Source organism: Monodelphis domestica, chromosome 1 (assembly GCF_027887165.1).
Source record: "Monodelphis domestica isolate mMonDom1 chromosome 1, mMonDom1.pri, whole genome shotgun sequence".
NCBI lineage: Eukaryota > Metazoa > Chordata > Mammalia > Didelphimorphia > Didelphidae > Monodelphis > Monodelphis domestica.
The window spans coordinates 541,464,090-541,476,135 of record NC_077227.1 but is presented as its reverse complement, the minus strand read 5'-3'; the positions used below and the strand labels follow the sequence as shown (position 1 = coordinate 541,476,135).

Sequence of the window (12,046 nt, the reverse complement as noted above, 5' to 3'; positions counted from 1 at the left end):
GTATCCTACTTTCTTCCTTCGTGCTATTTGCCAAGTGACAGGAAGTCAGCTGTGACTTTTCCATGAAGATGCAAAAAAAAAATAAAGAAAGAAAGAAAGAACACAGTTCCAGATGCCCTTATTGATGACTAAAGTATAACCTTGCTCTAGCCATTCAAATATGACTACTACTTATGGAGAACCCACTCTTATAAGCATTGGCTCCATTATATAAAATGTGGATGTTTAATTGAGGAAAATAAACACTTGGAGTCACTTTATCACTTTTATTGAATACATGTCACCTCTTCATTAAATATTTACTAGAAAGTTAGCTGGCACAGTGGATAGAGCTGGATCTGGAATCAGGAACACCTGAATTCAAGTCCAGGAACTATAAAATGATGGTAATCATCATCAGCACCTACCACTCCAGGTTGTTTGGGGGATAAAATGAGAAATACTTGTAAAGTGCTTTGAAAATCTTAAAATGTTAAAACAGTATTGCTATTATTATTGATCCTTATCTTTTACATTAGCTTAAAGTGTTCCCTACTCCTCAAATATTTCTAGATACTTTTTTTTTCTGAAATACTCCTTTGTGAACATAATACACTTGAATCTATATGCATCAATGTACCTCTTTATCTTTTTTGTTTCGTTTTGTTCTTGTTTTCATTTCTAGTCCATCGCAAAGTATCTAGCATATAATAAATTTTTACTGTCTGATTTATTGATTGACTTATAAAAATCCTTGCTTTGAATGAGGACTTAGACCAGATCATATCAATTTCTATGAGCCTATGATTCATAGTTTTAAATCACATGGGGCATCCAGTGATTTTCCCCCAAGACTTTGAAATGATAATTTATAGCTGAAATGACATTTATTAATATGTATGTGTGTTTGTGTGTAATGGGTCATCTTAACCACTCGCAAAAATATTAAATGATTTAGAGGAAAGAAAAATCAGTTCTGGATGGAGGGTTTCTAAAGATCTGGGGAATCTTTAGGGAAGGAGTCTTACTGAAAGTTAGGTTTTAGAGAATGAATCTGCTTTCAGTAGGAAAAAGAAGACACAGAAGGCATTCCAAGTTTAAGCAATGTTATGGGCAAAAATATGAGAAAGCATGGGAAGTGTTTAGGAATATAGTTTCCTTTAACTGAATTTTAGAGTACTTTGTGGGCTTGATAGAAAGAGCAATAGCTAGAGACAAAGCCTTGATAGCAAACTAGAACCAGATTCTGGAGGTACATCAAAACTTTTATTTAATAAAAGCAGGAAACCATTGATTCCTGAGTGGCAAAATGACATGCTGAACTCTAATTGAGATACTACTATGTTACAGAGAAAAACTGACAGATATATATATATGTATATATATATATATATATATATATATATATATATATAGAGAGAGAGAGAGAGAGAGAGAGAGAGAGAGAGAGAGAGAGAGAGAGAGAGAGAACAGAGTATTTGATATTTTAGTCTTGGGATGCAGGGAAGGCAGAATTCCAAAGAGTAATGTGTTGAAAAGAACTTTAAAGGTCCAAAGAGCAACAAGTTTTCATAGTGAGGTTGAGGAATGTATTATAGAAACAAAATAGTCCAGTGTGATAATTCAGAAGAGAGTGTAATTTGGAAAAGAGAGTAAAATTTGTTAGATTCTAAAATGTGGACAACATGAGTTGGTATACAATGAGAGTAAAGAAAAGAGCATTGGACTGAGTATTAGGAGAGGCCTGTTATGTCCCTAATTTACTGGGTAACTTTAGATAATTGTTTCTTTTCCCTCTCACTTTACCAGCCTATCACATGAGGATAATATTGGTACTGACCTATATTACAGTATGGTAATTATAAGATAACAAATTGAGAAAAGTGATTGGAATTTCATTGGAGCACATAGAAGGAATTTTACAGCTATAAATTTTTAAAAATAGATTTACTGCGCAACTATGATGACCAAATAAATGTCTCTGAGTCTCCGTTTCCTTAATTATAAAATGTGAATATGTAGATGTTTATCATCAGGTTATTATTGAGTACCAAATGAAATAATCTATGCTAAGTCTTGGTAAACTTTTTTTTTTAATTGGGAATAAATAGAAGTTGTTAGGTCCCATTATCTGGTCATCAGCACAAATTTGGAATCACTCTTTAGATCCAGAGAAAGGAAAAAGGATCACATGAAAGACATTTGAACAACATCATTATTGCTGAAATAGATGTTGTTTGTCCTTTGTCTTTGAAGACCAATGGAATAACAGGGTGATGATTGATTACAGTGAGCTTTGAATATAAGGGATGCAGAGCTGCACAAGCTTCATTTTCTCTTCTAGAGTCAATAAAGTGCCATGGATGGCATAATCAGGATGATTGGTGATGGGCAGGATTATGGTGGAAGACCTTGTTAACTTCCACGTCTGACTGAGTTCTAAGCACTCTAAAGAACCTGCTTTTGTGGTCATTGGAACAAACCATTTCCATCTGCCCATTCCACCAGGGGAAGTCTACATGCTTGGAGTAGACAGTCCCCTCTAACTCATCAACAAGACTGAGGACTGTCAAATACTGTCCGCTGAGACAGTTTTAACTGGGGGTGGGGGCTGGCTGTTGGGTATGCTAAAGCTTTTTGGAGCCATGGGTGAGAGTTTAGTGAAAAATAAGGACACCAAGGGAAAAATTGGCCAGTAAAGAAATCGGGAAATACTAGAAGAAAGAAATATTTTGTGTTATCCTAAAAGCCAGTACTGATATAGAGAATAAAAAATGAAATAGACTTCCAGCAGATTTTTATAGATGTTGTCTGACTAGTTTAGTTTGTGCAAAGAATGTATTTAGTTGTCATTGTCATATTTTAGGAGTGGAGGGCACTAAGCTATTCAAGAAAATTGGAATATTTAGTCTGGAAAAACATTTGACAGGGCCATGATTGTTGTCCCCATATGTCTGAAGTGTTCTCAGTTAAATGTAGACATCCTTTATTTATCCTTAGTGTTGTGTGAGTCTAGGTAAGTTACTTACCCTTTCTTTTTGCCTAAGTTTCCTTTTCTACAAAATTGAGGGTAGTAATAGCACTTATCTCCCAGGGTTGTTGTGAGGTTCTAATGAGATAATAATTGTGAAGCATTTAGCACAGTGTCTGGCACATAGTATGTATTATATTATTACTATTTATTGATAGAAAAATTGGTTTACATTTGAGACAATTTAATGTAATAACAATGAGTTCTACTATCATGCTTCATGGTTGTGGGTTTTTAGAGGTATAGTAGATTGAACCTGACACGGACCAGTCCCTTGTGGGTCATTTAACAATGATTAAAAGTAAATTTACTTTAGCTATAACAAAAGAATTTTCAACAAGAATAATCAGGAGCTTAATGCAAATATTAATAATATGGAAAACGGTCTTAATCAATGACACATGTAAAACCCAGTGTAATTGTGCCTTGGCTATGGGAGGGGAGTAGGGAAAGGGGAGGGAAAAAACATGAATCATATAACCATAATTAATTAATTAATATTTAAAGCTAAAAAATAATCAGGAGCTTATTTAACTGAAGGTAACTCTTTGTTTGTTACCCATTATGGTTCACCAGCAAAGTGTAGAGTTTTTTGTGACTATTTTTGACTTAGGCAACCAGTTAATAGTGCTCCAAGCCAAACAAAACTGGAAGATAGTTTTAATAACTTAAAAACGAACCTAACTTACTTGGGATCAGAGGGCTCCCATCACAAAAGGCAATGTGGTGGACCATCACCTCTCACTGATATTTTTTGTTTCTTTTTTTTTTTCCAAATATGTGTATGGATGGGGTTGAATCCACTGGTTCAGGATCCACTGAGCTTATGTTTCCAATAGTATAGGGATCAGCCAGTAAGGAAACTGTCAATACTAACATATCAGTACTTGTTCTCTTAGTGTAAACACTTAAAATGTAAGAGTGAACATCTTTCTGTAAGACAAAAAAGTAGTTCCATATTTAGATACAAAGAATAATTTAAACAAATATATAATAACAGAGATCCCAGAAGCTAGTGGTCTGGAAAGTCAATATTATTGGAAAATGTGACATAATAATTCAAAAAGCTAATTACAATTTTAGCTTCATTCATAGAAGCATGGTATCCAGAACACAGTAGGTCAGAGTTCCAGGAAGCTCAAACTTAACGTATTACATCATTAGTACTTCCTTTTAGGGAGGAAGCTGATAAGCTAGAGTTTGTAGGAGAGCAACCAAGTTAGTGAATGAATTTGAAACCTGAAGAAAGAAAACAGAGCTGTGAGAGAGGCATGAGAATTAAGCCAATTTTAGGACTAACATGTTTAGGACTGACAAAGACTATACTTGTTCGGTTGAATCTCAGAGGACAGAGACTGAAATAGGTGGAAGTTGCAGAAAGGCAATAAATGCCCCTAAATGGAACAGACTGCTTCACTTGATAGTAGATATTCTATACCTTTAATTCTTGAGGCAGAAGTTTGATGACGACTGATTCTAGAATATTGTAAAGAGGACAGCTATCTGTTCAGGCATAATATCTGAGAGACCAGCCAGGTCTAAAAATGTATGGCTCGGTCATCTGATAAGCAACAGAAGGAGTCTTGTCTCCTAGGGTTACAGAGTATATGATCAGAGAGGGAATACTGTGGGGAATTCTGAATAAAATCAGAATTGGGGTGATGAAATAACATGTCCATAGTAATGGAGTTTAAATAAAGGATAGAAATGATAGCAGCATATAGTTTTTCTCCCTCATCCATCTTTTGCTATCATATCTATTTCCCATCCCCCTGCATGAGAAGCAAGTATAATTGTGAGCCACTATCTCCTAATCCACGTGTCACTACACATGGTAGTTGAGAGGTATTGTGACATAAGGGAAGAGAAGTGACCTCAGTCACAGGAAGACATAGCTTCAAGTCCTGTGTCTGCTACACACTGGCTATGTGACTCTGGGTAAGTAACCAAACTTCTGGACTCTAGGCAACTAAGACTTTTAAGTTTTAGAAAAGTTTCTAATCCACACTGGTAGAGGGGGAGTCTTCAGGCTCAGAAATCCCCTCTTAGACTTATTAAATCCCAGTTTCAGTCTGTAGCTTTATAGCTATGGATAAAGCTACAATTTTTAGTAATACTTTAACTGCAGTTTGCCTCAATGACATGCTGGGAGTGAAAAGTGGCAAATGAGAGTCACTTTAGTATAGTAAGTAGAAATAACTCTGAATCAGGAGTCAAGAGACCCAAATTGGAAATTTAGTGGGACCATTTACTAAACATGTGGCCACAAGTAAATTAACTCACCTCACTTCTGCCTACTGTCTTCCTTGGGTTGTTTTTTTTTTGAGTCCCAACTAAAATCCTTTCTTTTATGGGAAATCTTTCTTAAACCCAGTTCATTCCAGTGTTTTTTCTCTGTTAATGATTTTCTTTTCATGATCTGCTAAACTGTATAATTCTTGAGGACAGAAATCATCTCTTCTTTTTGTATCACCAACCCTACTTAGTACTTGGCAGAGAATAGGCACATACTAAATGTTTATTGATTGATTGATTGACCCCTTCAAGTCTCAGAAATTTCATCTGTAAAAAAAGCCTACTGAAATCCATCTACAAGCTATTTGGGGACAAGTGCTATACTAACTGATCAGGATGAGTCATTACTTATAATTAGAGTCACCTACATGACATCAAATGCTGTTCAGATCTAGTCTTACATTATTTTTTAACTCTTTTTTGTCCTTCTGTATGCTAATTGCTTGTCATTCTGATTTAATAAACAACAACAGTAGAGGGCATTGATAGAGAACTTTGTAGTTTATAAAATACACTCTATACAAAGTTGTGTTTGCCAAATGACTCAAGAATGAATGTCTTATCTCTCTAAATAGATCAACTTCTGGTGAGTAGAGACAAAGTCTTGATCTTATTTGTCATAATTATCACAAGAGTGTTTTACATTTCTAAAACACATGGAACTTTACAAAAATTCATTCTATACAATCATTTGGCTAGAAAAAAAGGTTTGGACAAGTTTTAGTCTTAATTTTTTTGTGGAAGAATCTGAGATTCAACGATTGGAAGTGAGGTACGCAGGGCACACAATTCCTAAGGGTTTGGACCAAAATTTGGACAAAAACTATCATGCTTAGCAAATGTTTGTGGAATATACACATGTATGAATAAATGAACAAATGAGTGACTGGGTGAATGAGAACAGTCAGTTTGGAATAAGTGACCAGAATTGGAAGAAAAAAAAGAGTCACCAATCTGAAAGTCAAAGCAAGGACATTGCTGTGTTCTCATATTCCCAGTTTATAGGCCTATTATTCTGTTTTGGGACATGGATAATGATGAACTCTTTATTGTCAACTTTCCCCTAAGTTTAAAAATGTAATTTGGAAAACTAGAACATTGATTCTTTTTTAAAAACATACAGTTTTTTTCCTCAAGCATCTTCCTGAGACAGTCAGCTAGAAGAGACACATCCCCCTACACAAACCCACACAAGAATATCAAAATCTGTTTGATAATGAATTCAAATTTTTAAAAATCCATACGCTAAAATCAGGGTTTTTTAATTAAGCTTTTTCTCCATCTTTTTTCAGCATCATGGACATAATGTTGCTTATTGCAACACAGAAACAAATAAAAATAGATGTCAGGATCTTGTGGATAAATAGAAACATCAAACCATTTGTAGGATAAAAATATTCTTCATGTCTCTTGTTAAGATTGGCCTTCTATGGCCTTGCTGTGACCCATGGGCCCTCATGTACTCTAATGGCATGCCCAGGTATGTCTCCACCCATTTTAGAATGAGATCTGTTTTCCTAATGTAAAAATCTAAGTAAAGAATCAATTTTGTCTTCAAACTAGACTAAATGTATGCATTAAAAAAATTAGGAAAAGACAAGCAGAATATAACCAGAAAGTAAAAAAATATGGATGAAATTAACTCAATTGCAATATAAGTCCTGCAAGGTTATATTACAATGTGAATGGGGACCCAAGTAGCTCATTGAGATTAATGTTATTGAAAAATGAGTGCCAAAAGAAATAATAATGATTAGATTCCCTTTACTGGAATATTCCCCCATTCTAGGGGATCATTACCAAAAGGCTGGCCACCAGCTAATAATTTTTAGTTACAATAATTCATAAAAAATTATCAATTGAGCTGTGCTAAAGCTATGATTTAACTTTGTAGAGGGAGACACCCACACTCTTTAAATCCCATGTCATAGGGATAGTAGATTGAGTTAGAAAGACCTTCAAGTTAATCTAGTCTGATTCCCTCTTTTTTATAGATGAAACAAATATCAGTCTAGAAGAAAGAATTACCTTACCCAAGGTAATACAGATCATAAACAGAGTAAGCATTTGAACCCAGGTTCTTAGAGTCCTAGTCCATTACTTTTCACTTAACTTCAGTGAATCATTAAAGCTATGTATAACAATAAAAGCTCATAGTTATATAATGTCTAGGATTCATACGGAGCAAGGTGCCCTAAGAGAGGGATAGGAAACAACATGTGTCATACAGCCCATGCTAATATCACTTGACAGAGAAAGGGCTTGAATAGAGAATGCCAAAGCTTTAGAGTTTAAAAGATGGGATGACTTATTTTGCTTCCAGACCAATCACCAGAGCTATCATCCAAGGGATCAACCTTCGTGAAGAAGGGATCCATCATTTCTACCATCATTGTTCCAGCCCACAGCCATTATCCAGGGAAACAACCTTTGTGGAGACATGAATTGTCAAATGCTTCAGCAGGTGCTATAGTCCTGGTTTCTTTAGCAGTCATGGCTGATCTTCGAAGACTGGGTAAAAACAGTTCTTACTATCATTGTTCATAATACTAGCAAATGATCCAATATTAGAAATAGATATAATCTTATTAATGGAAATGATAACAAAGTAGATTCGCCAGATTTACAATACATACCTTAATCCCTAGTCCTTTTCATCTGATTTACAGTTGAAATCCCCCATATGTGAATATGAATTGGGAGTCCTTTGAAAGCCATCTTGCTTTTTAATTTGATCCCCAGAAATTGTCCCAGTCCTTCAAACACAGTAACTGCTTAGGAATTTTAAAATTTCACATTTGTCAAAATTCTGCAATGAGCTGATGTATTACTTATTACATTTTTCAGATGAGGAAACTGAGGTTCAGAAGATTGATCATCATCACACAGCCGGTAAATTCCAAAGCCATAATTTGTTTCTTAATTCTCCTAACTCCAGGTCTCATGTTACCTACATAATAATGTTTTTCGAATGTATCACAAAGCTGGAAGTCATTTGGAGCATTTTCTTACATTCAAACAGACTTACATATGATCCATAGAAATTTATAATAATCTTTCATCTCATAATAATGCTTAAGAACATAAAAAGTCCAGCTAAGATTTTTGTTGTAGAACACTAAGTAATTATACTCTTTATGACTCCACACAATAAATGATTTCAAATGGCAGTATCATAAAGTTTAGAGTTGTAAAGAGCACTAAATGTTAGGCAGCCTCACTCATTTTTATACATGAGGAAACAGAGATTTGGAAGAAGGAAGTAATTAGTGCAAGCATACTGAGGCAGTGGAATTGTAACCAACACTTAAACCCAGCTCCTCTGACATCAAAGTCAATATATTTCCATTTCACCATGAGTGCTCAGATATAACCATTATACTTTTGACCTTTTCCCAAATCCTTGATATCTAGGTTGAGACAAAAGATCAACATAATTTTCTGTTTAAATGACTTCTAATGGAGAAAATATGTAATTTTTTATTTAAAACTTAACATTAAGTCAGAATCCTATACAGAATAAATAACTTGTTGGGATATAGTTACATATTGTAATCAGAATCAGAGTCTTGAAACATTTCTTTGGGGAAAAGATGGATGTAATCATTGATCAAACCACAGACATTTAAAAAAAAGCAACCCCCATACACACACACACACACACACACACACACACACACACACACACACACACACACAAACCAGATTAGAGAAATAGCATAATTTAGAGATGAGTGTTGTGTTGTACTTGAACTATAAATGGCTGAAAGTGAGAAACAATATATAAAGTATAAAGCACTTTGTAGCTCATAGAGCCTGATTTCATTTTTCAGAAGAGGAAACTGATGCACTAAGACAAAAAACTTTAGCAATTTCTAATGACTAATCAGGAACAAAGGCAGTATTTGTAGCCAAACCTTCTGAATCTGGAATGCCATCTTCTTTCCTCCCTATTATAGTGCCCTAAATCTTGGCTCTTCTCCTTATTTACTGTGTTACCCTGAGTTAATTACTTCAACCCTAAGACTCATTTCTATCTTAAGAAAGAGGAATTATTACGTTTACAAGAGAGAGAGAGCCCTTGCTCATCCCCTTAGTTTACTAATTTGCTTTCCCTCCTCAAATTATCATGAATAGACTCAATGGACATGATGATATCAACCTGAAAGTTTTACATAATACTAGCTGTCCAACTCTGGAAAAATCACTAAACTAGCATTAACTTATCAAGCAAGATAATATTTGTGAAGTAATTAACTCAATACTTGGGCCAATAAGTGCTTGCTCCCTTTCCTTCTACCCTCTCCCTCATTCTCACAGCTCTCTTATTTTTCTTTGTTTTCTTTTGTCTTCATACCTATAGCACTTAGAACAGTACTTTGAAAATAAAATGGTTTGAATATTAGAATTGGACACAAACTCTCTGCTTCAGTCTAATTATCTGATCATGGTGTTAATTCTTTAAAATTTCTTTGAGGGCAGAAGAGTGACCCTTTGGGAGAAGAGGCTTCATCTCTTACAGTTTTTTGGAAAAGAACACCTATTGTGAAATCGTCATGGAGAAAACATTAAGTGAAACAGATTTACCAATTAATCCAAATCAGGAATATGCTAACAAGGCTGAAAACTTTCTGGAATACATGTGTCGTCTGTGCATTGACTCAGAGCCCAGTGTTGCCCGAAACACTGCTATCATCTGCACCATTGGCCCAGCTTCTCAATCTGTAGATACATTAAAAAAGATGATTAGCGCTGGAATGAATGTGGCTCGTATAAACACCTGCCATGGAAATCAAGAGGAACACGCCATGATGATCAAAAATGTACGAACGGCTACAGACAGTTTTCTTTCTGATCCCATGTTCTATCGGCCTATTGCTATAGCATTGGACATAAAAGGACCATCCGTCCGGACTGGACTCATCAAGGGCAGTGAATCAGCTGAAGTAGAGCTAAAGAAGGGCAATTCTATCAAAGTCACTTTGGATGATACATATAAGGAAAACTGCGATGAGAATATTCTGTGGGTAGACAACAAAAGAGTTTTCACCGACATAAAGATTGATGGCAAGATCTATGTGGACAATGGGCTCATTTGTCTGGTTGTGAGGGAGAAAGGTAATGGTTTCCTTTTGACTGAGGTGACAAGTGGTGGAATGCTAGGCAGCAAGAAATGCTTGAACTTTCCTGGGTTGAAAATGGACTTTGCTCTTACAACTAAGGATAAAGAAGATTTAAAGTTTGGATTAGAGCAAAAGGTAGATATGGTGTTTGCATCTTTCATCCAAAAGGCAGGGGATGTCCAAGAAGTCAGAAAGATACTTGGGAAAGAAGGAGAAAGCGTGTTGGTCATCAGCAAGATTGAGAACCATGAAGGAGTTAAAAATTTTGATGAGATCCTGAAAGTCAGTGATGGCATTATGATTGCTCGGGGGGACCTAGGTATTGAGATCCCTCCACAAAAAGTCTTCCTTGCTCAGAAGATGATGATTGGAAGGTGTAATCTAGCTGGGAAACCTGTTATCTGTGCCACCCAGATGCTACAGAGCATGATTAAGAAGCCACGTCCCACTCGAGCAGAAAGCAGTGATATAGCCAATGCTGTCCTAGATGGAGTAGATTGTGTCATGTTGTCAGGGGAGACCGCCAAAGGGGACTACCCAGTAGAATGTGTAAAGGTCCAACACAGGATTGCCCGAGAGGCAGAGGCTGCCACCTTTCACTTGCAGTTATTTAATGAACTTGTCAACCTGGTACCCCACAATAAGGATTTTACTGAAATTACTGCTGTGGGTGCTGTAAAAGCATCCTTCAACTATGCCAGTGAGGCCATCATCGTTCTCACTGACACTGGAAAATCAGCTTATTTGATAGCCAGGTATCATCCCCGGGTCCCTATCCTTGCTGTTATTCGGGATGCCCAAGTTGCACGGCAGGTTAATTTGTACCGAGGCATCTTTCCTATACTGTACCTTAAACCTGTTGAAACAAAATGGACTGAAGATGTCGAAATAAGGATTAACTATGCCATGGATGTAGGCAAAGCTCAAGGCTTTTTCAAGAAAGATGATATGGTCATTGTAGTAAGTGGTTGGTGTCCAGAGATAGGCTGTACCAACACTATGAATTTGCTTCCAGTTACCTAAAAGGGCACTTGAAGACCTTCGCCGTACTCTAGCATCCTCTCTTCTCTGACCCTGCCCTTGTCCATTAGAACTGCAACTGTTTATGGTATCATCCATTCCTACCTATCATTGGCTTTATAAGGCTAAAACACCAAAAACAAAAAGATTAAAGTCTCTTTTTAAAAGAAATTTCATCTTTCCTACCCAGAAACCTTAGTATCAGATTAGCATATCCCTGATGGGTGTGCCAAAGGTAGAACAGCTATGGCTTAGCTTGGAGTACTTGCAGGTCATGTCTAACATACGGGGTTGAAGTAACATGTAATATTTTAAACCCTTACCTTCTGCCTTAGAATCAATATTGTGTATTGGCTCCACGGCAGAAGAATGGTAAGGGTAGCAATGGCGTTAAATGACATGTCCAGTCACATAGCTAGGAAGTGTCAGAGGCCAGATTTGAACCCAGGACCTCCTGTGTTCTCAATCCACTGAGCTACCCAGGTGACTCCATCAGTATTATGTTTTAAGTTCATATAGATATCCTTCATGCACACAAAGTAGGAAGCAAGTATAGTGCCTCTTAGTATGTGTTCTATATACATGGGCCTTTGATAAA

General features: G+C 36.2%; 1 protein-coding gene across 3 annotated transcripts; it reads left to right on the top strand.

Moving 5' to 3' along the window:
* Positions 1 to 4,771: 4,771 nt before the first annotated feature.
* LOC100032189 (pyruvate kinase PKM-like) lies at positions 4,772 to 11,619 on the top strand. Of its 3 annotated transcripts, none has more exons than XM_056813337.1 (4): positions 4,772 to 4,948; positions 7,629 to 7,820; positions 8,153 to 8,197; positions 9,783 to 11,619. In XM_056813337.1, the coding sequence occupies exon 4, from the start codon at positions 9,862 to 9,864 to the stop codon at positions 11,449 to 11,451; it is 1,590 nt and encodes a 529-aa protein (XP_056669315.1). In that variant the 5' UTR covers positions 4,772 to 4,948; positions 7,629 to 7,820; positions 8,153 to 8,197; positions 9,783 to 9,861; the 3' UTR covers positions 11,452 to 11,619. The 3 variants fall into 3 exon arrangements, with proteins under 3 accessions (XP_056669315.1, XP_056669313.1, XP_056669314.1); XM_056813335.1 differs by having other exon boundaries at positions 4,777 to 4,948; positions 9,788 to 11,619; XM_056813336.1 differs by lacking the exon at positions 4,772 to 4,948 and adding an exon at positions 6,648 to 6,785 and having other exon boundaries at positions 9,788 to 11,619.
* The last annotated feature ends 427 nt before the right edge of the window (positions 11,620 to 12,046 follow it).